The sequence below is a fragment of the Triturus cristatus genome, chromosome 1_1, assembly GCF_964204655.1.
Source record: "Triturus cristatus chromosome 1_1, aTriCri1.1, whole genome shotgun sequence".
In the NCBI taxonomy this organism is placed as follows: Eukaryota; Metazoa; Chordata; class Amphibia; order Caudata; family Salamandridae; genus Triturus; species Triturus cristatus.
Window position 1 is genome coordinate 149,655,693 of NC_140579.1, and position 23,415 is coordinate 149,679,107.

Consider the following 23,415-nt stretch of genomic DNA (forward strand, 5'->3'; position numbering starts at 1 on the left):
GTCATCTACTGTACTTTGTGTATCTACCTGTACTATGACGGATGCATCTTGAGCAAACAGAATGGGGGCACAGGTATTTTGCTCTGTCACTTGAGATGGTGCAGGTCGGGGCCCTCTGGCAGCTGCTTTAGCAGCCCAATCTGCCATGGCATTTCCTCTGGAAACAAAATCTTGGCCATTTGTGTGTGCAGTACACTTTACTACAGCCACTTCTGCTGGTAATGTTAATGAATCTATTAGTTCCTCAAGTAACTGTTTGTGCATTACAGGTGTGCCATCAGTTTTAAGGAAGCCACGCCTTTTCCATCTCAGGATGCTGGAATGTGTTGTTGTGGTGACATATGCAGAATCTGAGTATACAGTAATCCTCTTATCAGCTCCATGTTTGAGGGCTGCAATCAAAGCTACCAACTCTGCTGCCTGCGCTGAATAATGTGATGGCAATGCTATTTGCTGTACGATGTCTAGAGAGTCAGAGGAGTCTCTCTGTTGTGCTCTGACCACTGCAGCACCTGTGTATCTTATTCCTGTCTCTTGATCAATGGTAGAGGAACCGTCAACAAAGTAAATTACACTATCTGGCAATGGGTCTTCTTTCGCTGTTCCTGACTCATCTGGACAATATGTGGCACAGTCATGACTGTCATCATCAGTGGTGGCAATGGGATGAACAAAGAACGTGGCAGGGTTCACAGTATGACATTTAACAACCTTCAAGGATGGTAATGACAGTATCACTTCATATCCTGACACTCTTTGTGTAGTAAGAGTTGTTTTAGCTTTTTGTATCACTGCGAATACTGCATGCTCAGTGTACAGTGTCAGAGGGGACCCCATGACTATGGGGGTGCTTTTCTCAACAGCAAATGCTGCGGTTGACAAGGCCTGCTCACAAGGATAATGGCCTTTCATTACCGAATCTAACATGCCACTGAAGTATGCAACGGGTTTGTGGCCCATGGGGTACTTCTGGGTGAGGACTGCTGTCATGACCTGTCCATTACAGTGAGTGAATAGATAGAACTCTTTTGTGTAGTCAGGAGAGCCTAACACAGGTGTGTTTGTAATCTCATCTTTCAATTTGGCAAAGGCTGACGTCATTTCAGGTGTCCAGTCAATCTTATTATGCCTGTCTTTGGCCGTTTTGACAGCTGTCAGGAGTGGTGCAGTGATGGTGGAATAGTCAAAAACCCATTGTCTAACGTAGTTCACTAGTCCTAGGAACTTTTGCATGTCCTTAACTGACTGGGGTTCAGGAGTGCTTCTTATTGCCTCTACTCTTCCTGGGGTAACTTTTCTCCCTGATGCTGAGATTAGCTGTCCTAGGTACTGTACTTCTTCCTGACAATATTGGAGTTTCTGTTTGTCTACTTTGTATCCTCTCTGTGCCAATGTTGTAAGCAGAGCAACTGTATCCCGTCGGCACTGCTGCTCAGTGGTGCTACAGAGGAGTAGGTCATCAACATATTGTAGCAAGGTGCTGTCACATTGGAAATTTGACAAGTCATCTTTGACAACTCTGTTGAATACACTGGGGGACTCACAGTACCCCTGGGGCAGTCTTTTATATGTGAATTGCCTACCTTGGAACGAGAAAGCAAATAAGAACTGGCTGTCTATGTGTAGAGGGACACTAAAAAATGCATTCTTCAGGTCAATGACGGAAAAGTATTTAGTGTCAGGTGGGATGTTGGTAAGTATCACTGAAGGGTCTGGGACGATGGGAAACTCTGGGATCACTATGCTGTTAATTGAGCGTAGGTCATGCACTAATCTCCATTGATTAGTCTTCTGTTTCCTCACCGGAAAAAGGCATGTGTTACACGGCGAGATACAGGGGTATATCACACCTTGATGTAGCAGCGCTTGTATGGTAGGGGCAATTCCCTCCTCTGCTTCCCTAGACAAAGGGTACTGGCGCACTCTGGGTAGAAGGGCACCTGGTTTCAGTGTTACCCTGAATGGCGCAGCTGATTTAATGAGCCCCACATCATTGGGACCTGTTGTCCAAAGAATGCTTGGTACCTGAGCTAAGTCTGAGTCACGGGTAGCATCGAATACTTCGGGCGGAGTCGGAGTTCTAATCTCAACTGTCACCGACAAAGGTACCGGATTTTGGTAAATAATCTCCACTTTGGAATATTCCTCAGGATCTCCAAATAGTTGGTGATCTGAAATATTCCTTACTTGATGTCCAGGTTCAATGAAAATGACACAGGCCCATGTGTGGGCATTGTCGTCTAGTGCTAAGAAAGCTCCATACGTGGGTGTTATTTCAAGACAGTGTTTTCCTAGGATCATATTTTTGTCAGGCACAGGCATGTTCTGTGACTGTGGACGAAAAAGGAATTCTTTGGGAAGTTGGACAGTGCGCCCATTCATCTCTGGTGTATTGGCAACAACAATGTGTACCGCTGTGGAGAATGCTTGCTCATCCATTGGGCGGGCTCTTATCTCATCTCTCAGGGAGGAATCCACAGTGACAGCCATCATCCTGCACATCGATGTACCAGGAATGGAACAAGTCATTGTACCGTTCTCTTTAAAACTAATTGTCATATTTAATTTGGCCATGAGGTCTCGTCCCAAGAGATTTACTGGGGACTGTGTTGAGTAGAGCAAGCGTTGCTGAATACATTTACCTCCTATTTCCATTGGTACTGGTTTGGTAAAAGGGACCCTTATTATTGCCCCAGAGAAACCCTGTGTGTCTGCGCTCTGGTTGGAGATGGGCAGTGCTCCTTCCCTGATGCAGGAAAACGTAGCACCTGTGTCAACCATAAAACTATAAGTTTTGTTGTTTATCGTGACATACACAACTGGGTCCTCTCTGATATTTGTGAGGCACGATAACACGGGACACACTAGAGTTGTCTGTGGGCTGTCCTAACTTGAATATCCTCCAGCCTGGTACTGCTGGATGGTGCCCTGTGAAAAGGGATTGGTGGTGGGCAGTATCGTGGCTCCCTGAGGCACAGGAGCTTGCGTCTGTGGCACCATTTGGTACACAGGCATCTGTGGCTGAAGTAGCTGTGGCTGTGCTTGTTGGATCTGGGGCTGCATTTGGGCCATCACAGGTGTCTGTAATTGTACCTGCTGCAGCATTGGCTGCTGTGCTGGGGAAGGATAGGAGTATACTGCTTGGGGCGGCAGCGGCTGCTGCTGCTGGTAGTATTGTACTGGCACTTGAGCTTGTTGTGTATTTCCTCTACTTACTGACCTCCCTTCATCCCGCATCTTCATATGACATTCCCTCACATAATGTCCAGGTCGCTGACAGTAGTAGCACACTCGTGCTCCTGGCTGTGGCGCAGGTCTTTGGAAGCCTAATCCTCTACCTCTCCCCCGCATCCCAGTATTTGCATACCTCATTTGCTCATTACCATAATACTGCTGCTGTTGCTCATTGGTGTATGCCTGTTGTTGCACACCATTATTGAAGGGCTGTGCCTGTAGGTTTGGTGCAGCTACTTGTGTGTTACCTCCTAGTGCAGTCTGGGCATCTTGTGGGAAATTAGTGACAGCAGTCATCTGACTCACTGGTGAAGCCACCATCATTGTATCAGGGGTCTCCCTTTTCTTAAGTTTTTGCTGCACTAATTTAGCTGCTGCATTTTCAATAGCTAACAACCTTTTCTTCTCCTGTTCCTGCTCCTTTTTGCAAAAATGAATGATGTGGTGTTGTATCTCTGGCCATGGTTTGCACTCCATGGCTACTATTCCATCTAAATTGTCCTGTACTGCAGTGGGCAGTCCCTTCTTTACTGTGTGGTAAAAGAACCTACAATTACCCCCTGTCACATCCCATTTTTCTCCCAATTCCTGATGCCATTTCTCCTTCATTCGTGAAATGTACTGTGCTGGATCTTCATTGCTTTGCATTGTCTGTGACATCAAAGAGCTGATGTCAGGAACGTCAGGAAACTTCCTACGCAATTCATTCCATAGGGGTGATCTAATCTTATTGAAGGGGTTACCGTCACACTGTGTATTAGTGGTAGACAGTCTTGTGTCAATGCGTGTAAACATGTCCTCTGCATCCTCTCCAATCAAGGAGGTGAGCAGACTCTTTACATCTCCAATAGCCAATGGAACACCTGCAGTGTGTTTCTCAAAGGCCTGTATCCACTTTCCAGCACCCTCTGTGAGAGGTGGGAGTTGTTTCTTTAAATTGTCCTTGTCCATTAGTGACCAAGGAACATAAAGGGGGGGATCTTTAACATTTTTAAATAACAGGGGTAGCTGGCGTGTCACCCCTGTGGGCCTTGTGTTGTCATATCTACGTGCGTATTTCTGCCAAACTCTTAGGCCCTTGCTCATGTAATCGTAATCCCAATCGTCATCTCCTGCCCCCTGCAGAATACATTCCTCAGCTGTGGCCATGTCTTCTGGTTCAAATGACCCATCCCGAGGCCAGACATTCATTTGAGGTGCATTAGCTTCTGTCCAACCTGCTAAATTATCTGAGAATGGATTGACATAATAGTCAGTCCCTTCCCCAAGTATCACTATCTCATTTGGCGTCAGACCATTGGTCATTGACGGCAATGGCCTGTTAGGGGCCATGTGATGCAGAGTTCTAGATCTTGTTGTTCTTAGCGTTGCAGTACCTGATACATCATAATCTTGTGGGATGTCATCAGGCCGCCCATGGCTACCTTGCACTGCAAGTCTCTCTCTCTCTGTCCTTCTCTGCCTTCTCCATCTTGTTTCTGCCCGTTCGAGCACACTTGGTAGATCAAGATTATCAAGGTCCATCTGTTGTGCATCTGGCCTGCGTGGTGTGACTACTGGAGGCACTACCTGAGGTATGTGTATAGATGGGGGCGTGACAGTTGTTGGCAGAGCTTGCGGTGTACTTGGGTTGATCATCAGAGGAGCTGCTGGGTTACTCTGAGGTGGGGCTGGGGCTATGCTTTGGACTTCCTGATGGAAGTCTATCCATGGCTCCTGCTGTGGGGGGATCATTGGGACCCCACCACTACGTGAACCCACCGGGCCTGCAGCTCCAGCCAATTCACTTAGTGTTGGTGGCTGCCTTCTTCTAAATTGGCCTAAGCCACCCATTAGTTCAGTGAGTTGATCCTCTACCCTGTCCACTTGTAATGATAACCGCTGTATTGTTGCGGGGTGGCCAGTAGGACTCCCTGAATGTTGCTCGTGTGACGTGTCCCCTGATTCTCTATCTGTTCCTTGGTGTAAGTTGTGCTCTGTTCTCCATCTACTAATGTCCGCCTCAGTGATTATTTCTGGGCGAGATTGTTCACTATCTCTGTTTCCTCCATTGAATTGTAGCAAGTACTCTTCCTCTCGCTTGGGACCTGTGTTAAGGGGTCGCCACCCGTTATGGTGTGCCTGTGTATTGCTGTGCTGCTGGCCAGGGGAGAGGAATGGGCCATAGTGTCTAGTCCTTGTCTCTAAGGGCTCGCTATTGTCAGTGACAAATGTAGGCGCTGTAGGGTTAGGCCTAGGAAACGGCAAGTGGGAGCTGTGCTGTGAATCACCAGAGGCTCCATCACTCTCTGAGCCCTCTTCCTGCTGGTGAGCTGCAGAGTTGGGTGCTGGTGTCAGTTTTATTGTGAATAGCGCATCAATCTGACCTGGCATTCCTGATGTTGCACACTGCACCCCTGGACTTTGGGAGCTTAGTGTTACCTGGCCCTGCGCATTCCCTGGCATGCTGTTTGGTGAATCTTCTGAGGGATCTGAAGCAGAAATATCCTCATGTCCTACAGCTGCCTGTTCATTTAAATTAGGCTCTAAGTCAGCCTTAACAACTCGCTCTGTATACATGCCATCTGCGTCATAGGCTGGTGGCGGTGCGGTAGGTACTGGGGCCTTTTCATCATTGTCCTTAAAGACTCTCCACAGAGCTAGGGTTTCTTTACGTTTATCTAGTTTGTTCCCAGAGTACTTCCCCTCCAGGAACGTTTGAGCATGATCTAGTACTGCCCTATCGAAGGTACCCTCTTTTGGCCAAGGGTGTAGCATAGTCTGTGTGAGCTTGTGCAGCTCTCCACAATGTTTTCTAATACGCTTCCCCTGAGTAGTAAAATTCTTTATCACGTGTTCTAGTGGTGTTGCCATTATTCTCTAGCGTTGTGTGTATTCAGAAATAACAGTATACCTCCACTGGGTGTCACCTATCAACCTGCCACAGATGTGTTGTTATTTATACCCTAGGGTATTGTGTGGGTTGACTTATTTCTGACCACAAATAAACAATGTTATTCTCTTGGTAACAGGCGGTTCTGTAAGTATCCCCACAGTAATGGGTAATGTGTTATAGGAGGACGTCCCTGTAACTGCTCTATGATACTTAATGAGGGCTGCTGCTGCAGCTGCACATGCAGCTGCTGGGCGTGATGCTCACAAACCAGGGGTAAGTTGGGGTCGTTAAGTGCCTGCAACAATATCCTGTGCTGTTCACAGCCTAATACGTCGCTAGTGATTTGTGTGATTTGTGACCCTTCCTGTTGTTCCAGGTGGCTGTCGCCTGGAGGAGACGGTGTGAATAGAGGGGATGGTGTAAGTGATTCTTGGTGAGCGAGATCAGGGCTCCCCAGCTGGGTTAATGCCGTGGAGGAGTCTCTAGCAGCACATGGCGTCGGAGGGGACACTAGTGGCGGCTGCAGCAGTGTATCTGGAGCGTCTTCCACAGAGGGGGTGCTCTGTGGCAGCTCAAGTACAGGGTCTGGGTTCAGGGTAATGGGTCTACAGGTAGGCACTGGGAGGCGCAGCTGCACTAGGTGTAGTGAAGATACCTTTACCTCAGTGCCATGTGCTAGTGTGATTCCCAGCAACTTCCACGCTCTGGCTATCAAGGCACTTTGTCGCCTCCCAAAAGTTGCTATAGTCTGTTCGCCAGGATTGTGCACCGCTATTATTCTGTCATTTAATATGTGCAGAACTATCCCAACTGACTGATGTTCACTATTGCTCATCTGTATCCCTTAGTACTCTATATTAATAAATATATATATACTGCTCTCCTTATGTGTCAGTAGTCAGGGTGATCATATATTAGCTCGTCCCCCAATGCCTCTTTAATGGTTAAATAAAATGCCTCTTTAATCTCCCGTTTATCTGGACCGTTATAGACTCCTTCTGGTGAGAAGTCAGGAAACTGCAGGGCACCAGGATGTTCACCAAGGCAATAATGAAGGACCTTGCTTCGCAGGGGGTTACGGGGCCAGGAGCTAGTGACCTCAGTCAGTGTTTCTAATCCTGGCACTATCATAGAAATTTGCACATATATGGTGTCTGCGGTTCTATAAGTTCTGTAACCAAATATTCTATTCATCTGTGTACCTATGCTGTACCTCAAACCTTAGTGACACCTAGTTAATGTTAGCAGCACTAGAAATGTTCAATGGTTTGGAAAAAAGGCAGCACTAAATAATATACTTGTAACAATTGTGGCGCAAAAACATTCCAAATACAAAACACAAAACTTTCAATAAAACGAAAATCACTACGGTTATCAGTGGCAGATCAATACATGTGGGAGTACAAACAACAGAAAAGCATTGACATTCCTCCCTAGTTATTGAATCTCACTAACAAACCAATCTTCTACATTTGACAGTGATCTTCTGTTACAATAATAACCCTACCTAGCGGGTCTTATCCTAATAAAACGATACAGACCAGTCAACATCAATTTAACATCATGTCCTTATACATTCAATATACATCTGCATATCATAAAACATATCATCAAATCTGCATATCATAAAATATATCATCAAAAAAAATACAAATAACAAAATAACTGTGCACGTAAATATGGCCTTACTAAAAGCAGCTTCTGTGTCAGTCAGTGACCCTTACTGCAGTGCCCATATAAGCACCAACCACAATAAAGTGCAATTGCTTCACTTTAATGAGCCTCTGTATGCATTATCAGACGGTAACCTGAAGTCATGCAGTCATGAAATTCTACATGTGTTTCACGAAAGAAGTAAGTCAGGCACGTTCAGAGTGTCTATTCTCAGACAATGACTGCATACCTTGCCCTCTGAAGGACAAAAATAGAACACGTGCTTCCTATTTACAAATGGCGCACGCACAAAAGGGAAACTGTCACAGAACTACCAAAAACTCATAACATCCAATAAACCAACCCGGGGAACCTCTTAAAATCCTCATAAACCAGGCGATATCCGTTATCCAGTAGCTAAGTGGACCGACAATATCCAACCTCTTTCCTACCTTGTATTGATGTAGGAGAGCCTCCACTGTATCCACACAGCACTCGGTGGAGCACTTTTTTATTGCTGAAAGAATACGATAGTAAATCGTATCTCTCCTTCTCTTCTACCAGGCCGACCCGTAGCCCCCTGGTAAAGAGGCGCTCTCTGTTTCACTATATACAGAGAGACCCAACAGCAAGCTATACCAAAAAGAATAGCATTGAAAAGACTGCAGACATAACCAGCCTCTCCTTATCCCTTATTCTTTTTACTTTTTTATTGTCTTTCTTCTATGCCTGTTTTCCTACAAAAACCAATGTAAAAATGTAAAATGTAAAAATGTAATACTAAAAAAAGAGCTAAATAAGCCCGTGAAAGGCGCAAGACGCAGCCTTCTCCTCCGGGCACTCAAGGCAAAAACAATAGCACACACATCTATATATAACATAAAGGAAACAATAAACCAACAACTTCCTGACCGTACTGTCCAGCTCAGAATTCTATGCCGCACACACAAGCCTCCCCAGTTAAAAAAAACGTCCTTAGCGAGGCCAACCAAGACAGGAGACAGGAAAGAACTGAGAGCCGAGAAAAACACAGAAGCCTCACAAGCGCTCCTTTCATAAACCGTTACCAAAGCGTCACTTCACGTCAGGTAGTCATAGTACTCACCCGAGTGCTTGTACTCAAAGGCTTCAGCCAGAAAGGAGTCACGAGTGCTCAGTCTGCGTCCCCTCGAACCCAGCCGTTACTGCCCCCGTCTGCAGGCACTGCTACTCCGAGTCACGGCACCAAAATGTCGGAGGGAGGATTTATTACAGGACAAGGAAGCTAGGGGCGGTACTCAGAGCCCCGGGAGCTACCACAGAACTGGGCAGGAGAGTGAGTCAGGGACAAAAGGGGCACCTTAATTTGGGCAGGGGTGCCTGGGAACGCTCGCTCTAGAATTGAAGAAAACAGACATGTGAGACATGGAATTTGAGGTAGAACACAATAGCAGTTTAATGAGAAGATGCAACTTCAAAGAAACCGCAAATCAGAGACACAAAATACAGAATTCATATAATCACATGTCCATTCTCTCCGTATCAGATTGCCTGAGAGAAGGAAAGCATTTTAAGAGACAAGTTATACCTAGGAGATATGTTTCAGAGTACAAGAACTCGATTACCTAGGAACTCTCACGTCTACTCTAGAGCTAGCATTCCTGCAATTTTGAATGAAACAAATACATTTTGATCAAATATAAAAAGACAATAACTAAGCATAACAGTACATTTCATATAGGTGAACACAACACAATGCTAAGCAGGCGCAGAAGCAAACACAAGAGCCCCTAAGAACTCTTGGGGAAACCTACAGAATCTGTCTGTCACCTACATACAGACAGCGAGGTAATCCGTTGAGGTGTCTGCGTGTTCTCCTTATATACTAAACTTTGGGCTGCTTCGCACGCAACTCTTACCCAAAAATAAACCTCGTCTGCAGAATTTCACCAGACATGTCGTCATTTACCACTTAATGCTGACAATGAACTAGGTGAAAAGGTCAGTTTCTCAGGCCAATCGCTTGTCGTAAATTACACAGAGCAAGCAGAAAATATAAGTAGACATTGTGCGCAAAGCGAAAAATACAAACAAATATTGTGCTCAAATTGAATATATACATACATAAATCCTCTCAACTTAAGCTCTGCGGTTGCCACTTCCTGAAATGCGGGAAACCTGCCCAGGAAGCAAGTGCTATGCCAGGATGCAGCTTACTGTATGTTGAAGTGTCAAGAGGATGCTGAACTTTTGGTACCGACCGGGTAGGGTGGGGGCTACCAGCTTGGAGGCAGAAAGCTTCGCAGAAAGAGGAACTGAATCTGCGTTGGGTCAGAGTTGGGTCAGACCTGCCATCAGCCTGCGATGCACTAAAATGGCAGAGCCACGGTCAATTTAACTAAGGCCTACATAACATATAAAAGGGCCTACACAGCACGGGCAAGTGGGAGGGATGTCTCAGGACAACTATATGGGACAATCAGTCCCTTTCTCAGTACCGCGGATTCGTCTTTGGACGCTCCTTCTTATCTGGAGGCAGGCTGTATATTGGTTTCGTCCTCCCCGGAGACTGGTCACTGTGTGGTGGCTTTTTCACCGGCATTGAAGGGCGGCTCCCCGCCCTTCCTGAGGCAAAGGTGTTCGTCGGAAGAGCGGCAGGTCCCTCATTCTTCGGCTCCTTCTGACTTCCAGGTCTGGCCCTTGCCCCTCCCGCTTGGCCTCGGGGACGGCCGCCTTAGTTTGCAGCTGTCACCCACGGAGGAGCTGCTTTCTCCACCGCGGGGCCCTACGGAGGCGGGAGCGGCCTTCGCTCACGCGGTGTCCACGGCTGTGGGCATCCTGTGCATGGGTGACCCGGTGGCTCACTTTCCTGCGGACCATCTATTGGAGGTCCTCCACCAGGGCTCTGGTGGGAGGGAAATCTTCCTTCCCTTTGAAGGTTCGCTCCTTTCTTCCTTGACGGGGGCTTGGAGGCGTCCTGCCTCAGGGGACCCAGTGCCGCAGCATCTTCTGCGCTGGCACCTCCCGGCACCGTGTGACCCGGCGTGTCTTTCCCTTCACCCCTCAGCCGCCAGTCCCCTTTTGCGGACTGCTTTTCCCTCCCTGCCACCACTGTTGACTCCGCCATCCCGAGAGGCCCGCTGGCTGGACTCTTGGGGGCCCTTAACACCTTGTGTGTGCTGGCTAGGGCCTCCTCCTGTTTGTGGGACTCGGCTGAGTCTCTGGGATCTGCGGCGTCCCAGGAGTCTGGTCCAGTGGACTTACGGCATCACACTTTGGATGGCCGGGAGCTTGCGGCGTTTATTCTCCGCTCTGGACAACTCAGAGGTGCTGGGCCGGGCCATGGCTTCCTCAGTCGCTCTCCGTCGCCATGCTTGGCTTCGGGACGGAGTATTCCCTGAGAATATTCGGGAGCGACTCATCGACCTTCCGTTTGATGGCAGCCTGTTGTTCTATGCCCCGGCCGACTCTGCCATCCAAAGGCTCTTGGCAGGGATCCGTCCTCCTACTCCTCCTCTTCCACCTTATCCTCCTCCTCCCCCTCTTCAGTGACTTCTGAGTTGTGTTGCTTCTGGGCCTTCTTAGGCCGGTTGTTCTAGCTGTGGAGTGTTTTCTGGCCGTTTACGTCCTTCTTTGGGACTGTGGCATTGTTGGCTGCTGGACGGCCCTTGTGTTGATGGTGTGTGGATTCTGCAGGAGTTGTTGCACAGACTTGGCCCTGAGATTGGGCCTTCTGCTTTGCTTGGGCTGCTTGTCCAACCTTCAGCAGGGGGTGTTTTTTTTCCCCGTGGCTCTTTTGTTTTTTCCGCTGCTGCAGAATTTCTTCCTAAGAGGGTTCCCATATCTTGGGACTTAACGTACCCTATGTGGGGTAGTGGTAGCTGTCATATAGCTTGCGCTCTGTTAGAGGGTTCTGGTCGCATTCGGGTGCCTGTTCTCCATGGCGTTTAGGTAGGTTGCTTTTGCTTCCTGAGGTCGTGTGCGCGTCCACTCGTAGTGGTGTGCCCGGGCATCTCCTCCTCTCCCTGCTCCCGTCCTGAGGTCTTCGATGATCCTGTGTTTTCCCTTGCCAGGCGTCGCCTTCTCGGCCTTCCTGGGGCCTCGGGCTGTTCTTCTTGCTTCTGGCGGCTTGACTGCCGGCGCTGTTCTGGCTGGCAGGCTGCTCTCCATCTGGAGTGGGTTCGCCTTCTTTTCCCTCATTTCCTTGGGCCCTCTAAGCTTCTTCTTCTTCCACCTTTCCTGCCTTGGCATTGGGCGGCAGCTATGTTGCCTTGTGGGGGAGTGGGGTGCTTCGGCCTCTCCGTCCTTACCCTTGGTTCCTCTGCTGTGAGGGCACGAGCCTCTTCAGCCTTCTTTCCCTCCAACATCCCCTTGGGGTCGGTGGGGTTCTGCTGTTGGGGGGTTCCCTTGGCCTGGCAGGGGCGAGGTTCTACCTGGTCCACAGATCTGGTCCCCTGTGGGGCCCTCTGTCCTGCATGACTGGTGGGGTCCTTTCGCAGACCCTCCTTCCCCTTGGGTATTGCTAGGGTATCTATTCTACATGAAGGAATCTGCAGCTAGTAGTCTCTATCAGATGTACGAGTTACTTACCTTCGGTAACGATGTATCTGGTAGAGACGATTCTAGCCGCAGATTCCTTCACGGCCCGTCCTTCCTCCCCTATTCTGCATGGACCCTTGGGTTGGTCTTCGGTATTCGCCTCCCGGTGGGGGGCTGTGTCTCCTGTGAGTGCCTTCCTTTTTCTTGACGGGTGACTCTGTCTGGGGGCGGTTCATTCCTCCTTGGTTCTTTGGAGGATGGGATTCCGGTGCTCCCCTGCCCTGCTGCTCTGGCTACTCCATGTTTGGGGGGGACTGCTTTCTATCCCTGTCCTCCCTCCCCTCCCTTCCTTCCATTGCTATCCTCTGATTGAGGGTCCTCTGGCCATGTCTTGCCCTTGTCCTTGTGGGTGGTTGCCCTCTAGGTTGGGGTGGCTTGGAAGTTCGTTGTCCCTGTCTGTCTTGGGACTGGTTTCATTCCTTGCTCTGGATGGGGGGGGTGGGTTTACTACATGTGTCATGACTTTACGCATGTTCTTGCCTTCGGGGGACAGGGATGGAAGGCTGGCAGAGTGACTGTGCAGGTTTCTGCTTGTTCTTCTTTCATCTTTCCCTGCTCTTGGGTTCTGCGGTGTTGGCACTACTCTGGTGGTGTTGTTAGTCACCGTTTCTTTCCAACCTTTCTGCTCTTCGCACACTGTTCCCATGCTTCCACAGTTTTTTATCTGGTGGTTCCATGTTATGGTACGGAAAAGTTCTCCGAAGAAAACTGACGTAGGCGCGCTGGGGCAGGTGTTATGTGACCTCGCTGACGTCACGTACGTGGACGTCACCTGTCGGAGTCGCGTGATGTCGCCCTGCCCCCGGCGCGCAGGGATGCTGTGGCAAAAAAGTTTCTGGATCCAGTCTCATGCCTGGGGATAATTCTACGTGAAGGAAGCTGCGGCTAGAATCGTCTCTACCAGATGCATCGTTACCGAAGGTAAGTAACTCGTACAATGGGCTCATTCCACATATAAAGAAGGAGCCACTATGGCTTTTTTAAAAAAAATATTTCTGTAGGACATATGTATAAAGTAGCTATTTGGAATAACCCACATACATTTGTTAAGCACTATTGTGTTGATGTACTCACTAATCAGCAAGCAAGAATGGGTCAAGCTGTAATAAAAACATTATTTCAACAAGTAATTCAACCAGTCGCTAGCCGCAGCAAGGGTAGCACAGCTTTACATTAAATGCTAAGCATATGTATCTACGGCCAACACATGCTGCACATTTGTGGTGCTGTAGATTCATATTCACCCACCCGCCTACCTGGAAGCTTTTGGTTGTATTACTTCAAACTATTTAAAACATATTTAACAAACGAAGGACTTTATATGCATGTTCTCTTTATTCTGTCACTTAATGGCTCCTATCTTTCTAACGCTCACCCAAACATGCGCAATACGCACTGCACGAGGGGTCATGATACCTCGTGATTCAAAGGCTTCCTCGAAGAATAACAACTTGTAATCATCTGAGCCCAACACTAGATGGCACGATAATGATTAGCATCTAAATCTACGGCCCCACATGCTACGAATAGATGATTACAGGGTAAGTAATATATTCCTTCTCTGTGATTTGCCTGCACAATTACAATGGTCTAAATGTAATAACAGTTTTATGTACAGAATGTTGCTGTTCTGTAGAAACAGTTAAGCAGACAAGCATCAAATTAGTTGAAGAGATGAACGCAAAACAATTTTATTATGAGCTAAACTTTAAACATTGGATGGATGCGCTTGACATTTTGATTGTGCAGGTAAAGCCTAGTTAGGCGACGTTACGGACCACAACATTCTTTATTCAGTTTGACAATAGATAGTTATATTAATAACTATACCACTTGTAAACTAGTGGACCTCTCCTTTCTCTGAATTTGGGGTTTTCTTCAGCAGAAACTACAATAATCTTCCCACCTTTAAAAATAATTTCAAACTATTATTTTCCGAGTAATCTGCATTATTGCTGCACTACTTAAAGCAGTGCTTTACTGCAGTTGCCTAAACCAGTAACAGTACACTGTCACCCTAAAAATAAAGTGTATAGGAAAACCCACATGGCACACAGTTTCAAACATTCTAAGCTTCCAGGGTGTTTTATTTTCAAAAGCTGAAATACAGTTTGGCTAAAAACCTGCAAAGCAATCGGAGTCACACTAATCAAAGCTAATATCCCTCTAAGGCCTATGTCAAGTTGTTCTCGCCAACAGAAATTCTTTCTTCCCCAACCTTCCACAACCTCTTCTTCTGTTGTGTTAATTTTTTTTCACGTTGCTTCCTTACCACCCTGGCATTGTATGAGTTTTTACCCATCATGCATCCTGTACACTGCAGGTCCAGCCACCTGGGCGATGGCCACCTCCAAACCCGACATCATGATCATCCTGCTGAGCAAACTGATGGAGGAAGGAGACATGTTCTACAAGGTGAGGCTCTGCACATACACATGTATGCAAGCTGTATGAGTGGACAAAGGTGCTTAGTTGTTGACGTGCTGCCAAGCATGATGAAGTGCAATACAGAATATCTGTGGAAATACACGCATTTGCGATAATCTGATCACATAATGCATGGCGTAGGTTGGAGTGAAAATAACAGTACATTTTAAATAAGAAAGACAATTCATGCTGATTTTTATATTGTTCTCGGAAGCTTTGGATTGTAAAACTGGATTGAGAGGTTATTGAAATAAGATAAACAATATTACTATAAGGTTCACTTGCCCTTCTCTGCTGGATACTCCTAACTGAAGGGATTGGTGTTCTACCTTTGATTGCCATTACCCAGGTCTCTTGCACTTTACTAAAGGTGCATCACTGTCAATGTTTAGCACATTACACAATCCCAGTTCCTTGTCACCATAAAATTCAAATCTGTCTGTCCAAAGTACTTCATCCACGGAAGCCTCTACATTCTATCCTTCTCATGTACCCACAATTAACGATGCTTGAAGATCAAGTTCTGTACATATTACAATTTAGTACTTTCTATTAACCTGGGCCCACGCCGTGATGTTCCTGCTCAAGTTTAATTGTGTTTGATAGAATACCAATTTAGGCAAAACAAACATTACGATGACAAGTCATCATAAAAATACAACCAGTATGTACAAGTCATCATAAAAATACAACCAGTATGTACAAACGAATTGTTTAAATATCATTAAAGAATGTCTTTGTTTTCATTTATAAAAAGACGTAAAAATATCGTGTTTATATCAGAAAAGATAAATATGTTGCTAAAGACCTAAAACATTGTTTTAAAAAAAATGCCATCCTACCTTTGTAGGACAACGAAAGGCCGCTAAATATGTCATATATTCATATTTGATTGTAACTACCAGCATCATTTCTGGCAGATAGATTGGACAACGTAAGAGAAGCATGTAATATAAAGTTATTATATTACCCCATTATCTGACTGTGCATATACTCCACATTTGAGTCAGGGTTGCTCATGACAAAAAATACTATAAAACTGAGATGTGCAATGAATTCTACATAAACAGAGTTATATCACAAACCCATAATGCTACTGTGGTATTTAACAATCAGAAGTAGACTGTAACTGTCCACCTTACCAGTGGAACTAAACCTTTTCTCCTGTTCTTTTCATTCTGCCAACTCAACATATTTTTCTTTTCTTTACTTTAATTCACATTTTATATATCAAGCAGATCTGTTTTAATCTTGATCAAGTTGTTTGGTTCTTATTTGTTTTAAATCAGGAATTAGAAGTCTCTTCTTTACCATTAAAAAAATACATACAAAAGGCAATGAGGTGAGCTAATGTGAATAGGCCTGATTTACAGAAAGGACATAATTTCATATCACCCAAGTTCCGCCCACTCTTATTCTCAAATAATTTCCAGAAAATAAATGACTGCACTTGACCCAATCACGGCTTCAATATCCACTATCTAAAATTTCTTTCCTTTATGTCTTTTAGGTTTGACTAAATGTTTCCAGAGAATTCACAATTGCACATATTGTTAATGTTCTTTGCATTTTCACAGGCTTCTAAATCTGTTTTGATAGGTTTTTTTTCAAGATTTTTCAATACCCTTTTCCTGGTTAACTGTGAACTCTCTTCCGGGTTACTTGAGCCAAGTGGGTCAACCTTCGCCATTATTTTCCCTAAGTTTATCACCCTTGATACATCCTTTTCTCACAGGAGATACTTTTTAATTGTATATTTTAATGAATCTTCTGTAGCTGTTAAAATACCATCCCAATAATTAAATGTTCTTTGATAGTAATTACATTTTACATTCATCAAACCAAGGTCCAACGTTAAAGCTCAGTTCTCTGTCCCTTTTGGGAGGCCGAGCCACTCATTCCATATATTCATTTCAGTTAGCTGAGCACATTTCACCACCTTTCCATCTGCAATATTCCTCCTGTACAGCAGTAGACTATCTATTTTCATGTTATAGGCCTCCCTTAGTACCCCTGCTGATTTGTTGTCCAGTTCCAGATCTGGTCGTGCAAGAACTCCAGCCACTGCTGTACATCTTTGTTTCTGGCACTCAAAATATATTTTGAAATAAAGGGTACTGCTAAAAATAATTCCCACATACTTGTATTCAGACACTGTTTCTAAGTGTCTGTCATTCAACCCCCTCTTCAGTTTTGTCCCTTTAGTTCGTTTTACAAAGACAATTGATTTCACTTTGTTGTATCATCTGCATAGAATATGTAGGGCACATATTCCTGTCCTAGTTTTGGTGAAAATGACCCGTCCCTTGCCAAGTATTTCTGGGCATCAGAAATCTATTTGGGGAACGAGCCAATGAGCATCCTTCCTTAACCTTTAGGTATTTCAGTTTTTGCCAGTGAGCCATTGCTTACCAATTCGATCTGTATCAATGAACCCTCATGTAGTTTGTCAATTTCAGTAGTCCCAGAAAGATAACCCATCTATTCATTTTTTTCCATAGACATGACTAACAGTATCAAATGCTGTTGTTAAGTCAGTGTACGTCACATACAGAGTTTGGCTTAAGTAGGGCATATTTTTCAGCAAGAAGTTGTAATAGAGGCTCCTTAATCAAGCTCCGTATGCAACCTCTTTCAGTGTTGTGACAGATCTTGCGTAAGATTTGTTATGGCTTTACCTCCGTGTTTGCTGTCATTCTCCAGATCTAAAAGATTTTCTTCTTCATTTGCATTATAGAATGTTGTTATATATTAAACTCAGGTTTCTTTCTTATGCCTTGTCTATTGGCAAACTTGTTTTTCTGTTTATAGTATGCACTAGTCTTAGTTTTGTTTGCCATTAATCTTAATTCTTCTATTAGTTTTTCATAATCAACTGTTCTTTCTTGAGGTGTGTGGGCAATGTAAGCCGATAACATGTAATCAATCAATTTTTCAAGTCGACCCTTACATTTTGGTGACCACACAATCATGCCTGGGTTCTTACAGCGAATTCGCTGGCTGCTAACCCAATTTTCCATATTGTTTTTTTTTTTTTTTTTTGTGACTAAGAGGCCAATTTTATTGTCATGGTTTTTACTTTGTCTATAAATCTTTCAACACCTTTCTGTTGCAGTTTAATGGTATTGTTCATTTTAAAGTCTTCTTTATGAAGTAGTTTTTTTTTTTTTTAAATAACATTTTATTAACCGTAAACTCCGCAGCAGTTACAGCAGTCGTGATACGTAAGCAGTACTTATTTATACAGGGTGCATGTAAGGGCATCAGAGACGACAAGCATCACCTCAAGGGTATTTAGCATAGAGACAAACCAAGCATAAAACAGTGTACAGGCGATTCGCTGAACAGATTAGGACCCGGGAGGCGCCAACCCACACAGTGTATGATTAGGTTTTTCCAGGAGCTCCGGACAACCCACCCACACCTAAGTTGTCAAGTAGGGCCCGCCTCTCTCGTCGGAGTTCTACCGTGGGAGAGATGCAGATGTCCCCCGATATTTATTCCACCTGCCCCATTTGTGGTCCCATTTTTGGGGGCAACCTCGACCCTTATAGACCGTTTTCTCCGCCACCATCGCTAAATCCATGTCTTTGGCCCAGGCGCTCAACGATGGCACCGCGGCTACCCCCCATTTCTGAGCAATATTTCTTTTAGCTATGACCTAACCTAGCGCCGCCCATTCCTGCTCCGCTTGGGTAAGGTCAGTATCATCCCACACATTAAGAAGGCATAACTGAGGGGAGGGGACAACCGACTTACCGGTAGCCCGCGCCATCTGACGGGTGACTTCTGTCCAATAGTGTTGTATGGGGGGGCAGGCCCACAAAATGTGTGCGAATGTGCCTACATGAGGACAATTCCGAAAGCAGAGCTCATCGGGACGTCTACCTAGTTTACACAATAAGGTCGCATCAAAATATACACGATGCAGAACTTTGAACTGAACCAGGCGGAGCCGCATCGGTATCGCCACCTCCCGAGGGAAGGCAAGCGCATCTCCCCATTCCTCATCCGACAGTGCGCCCACATCCGTCTCTCACCTGGCCCGTACTTTCTGCATTATGTCAGCTCGGTTATTGATTAACTTTTTATATGTTAAGGATATGGCCCTGTGGTCCATGGGATCTAGCAATAATCTATCTTCCAAGGGCGAGTAGGCTGGAAGGGGAGTCTCAGCGGGTAGTACGCCGTCGATAGCATGGCTTATTTGTAGATAGCGGTAATGCTCCGAGGGAGCAAGCTGGTATTTGAGTTGAAGCTCCGCAAAGGTTGCCTTCCTGCCTTTAACCCATAGGTCCCCCACTGTAGAAATGCCAATAAGATCCCACTTATCGAACCCCGCACAGGTGCTCAGTCGTCCCAGACAATCCGATTCCCAGAGCAGAGTGGCCTTAGTCAGCCGCCCATACCACCCCATTCGCTTCTGGAGAAGATGCCAAGTTTCCACCGTTCTGGCCGTGGGGCCAGTCAGACCTAATTTCTTTGGGTTCGAGTATAAGGCCCTGTTATATCCTCCCTTCCCCATGAGCCATTGGTCGGTTCGGAAGCTAGGGCCATCCTGCGCCCCGAATACCCACTGATTGATCGCGATCAGTTGTGTCGCCTGATAATAAAGGCGTAGGTCCGGCAGTCCAATCCCACCGTCGTACCAGCCCATAGTCAGTTTTTGCAGTGCAATGCGCCGCTGTCCGGTGTCCCACAACAATCCCCGCAATGTAGCGTAGATTTTTAAGAAATAGGCTTCTGGTACCGGGATAGGTGTATTCTCAAGGGCATAGAGGAAACAGGGGAGGGCTAGCATCTTGAAAAGGGCTGCCCGGCCCAGGAGTGTAAGGGGCAGCGTTTTCCAATGGAGCACGTCAGATTTGAACCGCTGCAATGGGCCTTCTAGGTTTCGTTCGTAGAATAGTGTTGTATCCAATGTTATGCAAACTCCCAAATATTGGAAACCCTGTAACGCCACCGGTATAGCGTATCCCCTGGGGCTAAGCGGCGGAGCACCCCGTAGTGGGTATATCTGGGATTTGGACCAGTTGATCTGGTATCCGGAGTGGGCCCCAAATATATGAAAGATATGGAGTACCCGACGGATCAATCGCGCAGGGGAGGCCAGGTACAGTAAAATATCGTCCGCATATAGCGAGATGCTGTCTTCATGATCTGCTGTCCATTTAAGGCCCCTGATTTCTGGGTCATTTCGGATCCAGACCGCTAGTGGCTCCAGTGCCAGGGCAAAGAGGAGCGGCGACAGGGGGCAGCCCTGTCTCGTGCCACGACCGAGGGAAAGGAGGTCGCTCGGTGGTTATTGACTGATACACTAGCCGTGGGCAAGGTATATAGCAGTCGAATCCATCCTATCAGTCGAGGGCCCAGCCCCACACGGGTTAGGACAGCAAAGAGATACTCCCACGCCACCGTATCAAACGCCATCTTGGCATCGAGCGCTAGCAATAGTGCGTCCTCTTGGAGTGTTGCCGCCCGACCAAGGGCCCCATGGACTCGACGCAGATTACGTGCGGTGTTACGGCCCGGCATGAAACCCGACTGGTCCGGGTGGATCAGGGCCGTGAGATATGGGAGCAGTCGATTGGCCAGCAGCTTAGCCAGGATTTTGGCCTCCACTGCGATCAGGGAGATGGGCCTGTACGATGCACATTCATCCGCTGGTTTGCCGGGTTTACGGATCACCACTATTGTGGCAGTGCGGATTTCGGCCGGAAGGGTGCCGGTCTTATAGCACTCCTTGTACAAATTTAGCAGGTGGGGTGCCAGTTTCAGAGCCATATTTTTCAGGAATTCTATTGGGATCCCGTTGGGACCCATGGCCTTTCCGGAGCGGGTATCCCGGATGGCTATCTGAATTTCCTCTAGTGAGATATCTCCAGAGTCTCTTGTTCTTGCTGGGAGACACATTGCACATCAATGGTGGCGAGGAGATCTGCCGTCCAACGTTCCTGCAAGTCCTGTGGCGGGGTATATATTTGCTCATAATAATGAGCAAACGCGTCAGCGATATCTTGAGGGTCTGTGAGCAACACCCCATCCGGCGCTTTGATCGCTCCCACCCATCGCGCCGCCAATTCTTTCCGCTCCAGCCATGCCAGCAATTTACCCGTGCGTTCCCCCAGCTCATAAATTCTGTGCCGGGTGATGAGGGTTCGTCGACTGGCTTTCTCATAGAGCAGTTGTTTATAATCTCGTCTCTTGACTTCTAGTAGGTGTTGTGCCTCGTGGGCAGAGGTGTGTGCCGTCCCTTGCTCGAGCTGAAGTATATCCGCCTCTAGCTCGCAAACCCGCCGTCTGCGTTCAGTTTTGTGTCCCACCATCAGGGACAACGCTCTCCCTTTGATAACTGCCCCGTAGGCGCCCCATGATGTCACCGCCGAAGCCACTGACCCCTCATTTTCCTCAAAATATCAATCAGTGTCGTGGCGCAAGGAATCTCTGATGTGCGGGATTTTCAGCAACCACGGCTGAATCCGGATGGGACCAGGTTGTCGCTTGAGACCGGCACCAAAAAAAGATATGACCGGGGAGTGATCAGAAATCCCCCGTGCCAAACTCGAAGATTCTGTGAAGTTATGAATATCTTGCGCGTGTGTGAACAGGTAATCAAGCCGTAAGTGACTGCCGTGTACTCCGGATTGAAAAGTGTAAAGCGTGTCTCGGGGGTGTGACCATCTCCAAATGTCCACCAGGCCGAATGCGTCCGCGAAATTGCTCAGTTGCGAGCCCCGCGGATCGTTCCCTCGTGGTGGGGTACGGTCTACCGTGTCGTCCATCGTCAGGTTAAAGTCGCCACCCATTACCACAGCACCCTCCGGAAGGGTCAGTAGAAACGCCCCAACGTCCGCCAGGGTCTGGCGCTGAAGGCCCGGCGGCTCATAGACCGAGAGCAAGTTGAGGGCCTTCCCTTCCCAACTGCCTGAGCAGACAACGTATCTACCCTGGGGCTCGGTGTGAGTTGTGTGAACCACATAGGGGCAGCCCTTTCTCAGGAGGATCCCCACCCCTCTAGAGCCCGACGTAAAGCCCGAGTGGGCAATCATACGGTACCCCTTCCGGTCCAGGGCCTGACAGGAGTTGCCTATGAGATGTGTTTCTTGGAGCAGCACTACATCTATACGATGACGGTGTATGTATTGTTGCACTATGCTCCGCTTAATTTTATCGCCCAGCCCGTTAACGTTCCAGGTCATTAAACTAAGTCTCTGAGCCATTGCCGTATAGTCGCAATAGCAACATTCTGGGACGGTCGGAGTGACCCCCGTACAGGGTTACCATAGCAAACACCCTCAGTGACAACACCCGCCGCCCCCCGCCCCTTCTGATTGTGACGGAGAGGAGACCATGAGTCAATAGGTGACTAGTTCGTGCCCTGCCCTGACAAAAGGTATCGTGTAAGACTACTGCAGAAAAACAGTGCATAACAACCCCCCCAACAAATTCAATCCCACAACATACCCCACCCTCCCTGCTTCCCTGCAGAACCATATTGGTTTTTAACAACATATTTTATTAGGTTTTGCAAAACAAGCAACCAAACATTTCCTTGATTGAGTTTTCTTCAATGTCATACAGCGAAACAGAATGTATCTTTTTGAAATGGGTACAAAGGTTAATTATACAATTTTCCCTATTGTTAACGTGATGATGTAGAAGCAATTCTATGGTTCTATTGTCACCTCCTGTCTGCTTGTCTACCACCATAATGCTAATAATAGAAAAATTATGATATAACAATATAATCAATAAGTGACTGTGTTCTGCCATTATCAAAAAGTATAATTGGTGGCTGTATCCCCAGGAACCCTCCCATTGATTATGGTTATACAGTGTTTTTTTAGTACTCAATGTAACTTACTACCCGCACAATTACTTTTACTGACTAAAGAAATTTGGCTTGGTATGTCTGAAACGTTTTCATAGACTTGCTGTAACTCATCAGAAGTTTCTGTAAGAGAAATTCGAGTGTTAAAATAGCCCAATAATAATATTGAGACTGTAGGATATTTGAATCCAATCTTCTTAATTAGGTGCCTAGTTTTTAAAGTTTTTTTCCTACGTGTTTCATTTTGTGGCATATCACGATAATCCGTATGTTCGAGGCATGTGTGATGTAGATACACATGCTATGCATACTCCTGCCATCTAGTGTTGGGTCCGGATGTTTTGCAAGTTGTTTTTCTTCGAAGAAATGTTTCCTAGTCATGAGGTAAGGTGACTCCTCCTTTCGGTGATAGTGCGCATGGGCATCAACTCCTTTGTTAAATTGTTTAATTCCTCCATCGGGTTCGGACGTGTATTGCTGCACTCCGGTTTGAAACTGTTCTTCGGATTCCCCTCGGTGTGCAATACTCTCTACCCTCGATGGTATTGTTTTGTACATGTTTCACACCTCTCCGCGTATCGTTTCGGACAACGAAATCTAATTTTTAATCGGAAAGCTTCGTATACAGCCTTGGGGTCTAACTGCGTCGGTCCAGCTCTCCGTCGATGGAATGGACACTGTTCAAAGTTTGTCCTCAGTGCCACGCAAAGTACCCGCGCACTGACTCACACCAGGTGTGTAACTTGTGCTTGTCTCTGGAGCACAAAGAAGAAGACTGCGATGCTTGCAGATCGTTTCGGTCGAAGAAAACCCTTTG

The 23,415-nt window shown here is 46.6% G+C and overlaps 1 protein-coding gene across 1 annotated transcript in view; it reads left to right on the plus strand.

Annotated features, from left to right (window-relative positions):
- The window catches only part of LOC146869866 (protein TANC2-like), an 869,459-nt gene that overhangs the window by 428,752 nt on the left and 417,292 nt on the right, over window positions 1-23,415 (plus strand). Inside the window, 1 exon segment of the mRNA XM_085640656.1 lies at window positions 14,664-14,755. Within this exon segment, the coding sequence (XP_085496782.1) occupies window positions 14,664-14,755 (92 nt within the window).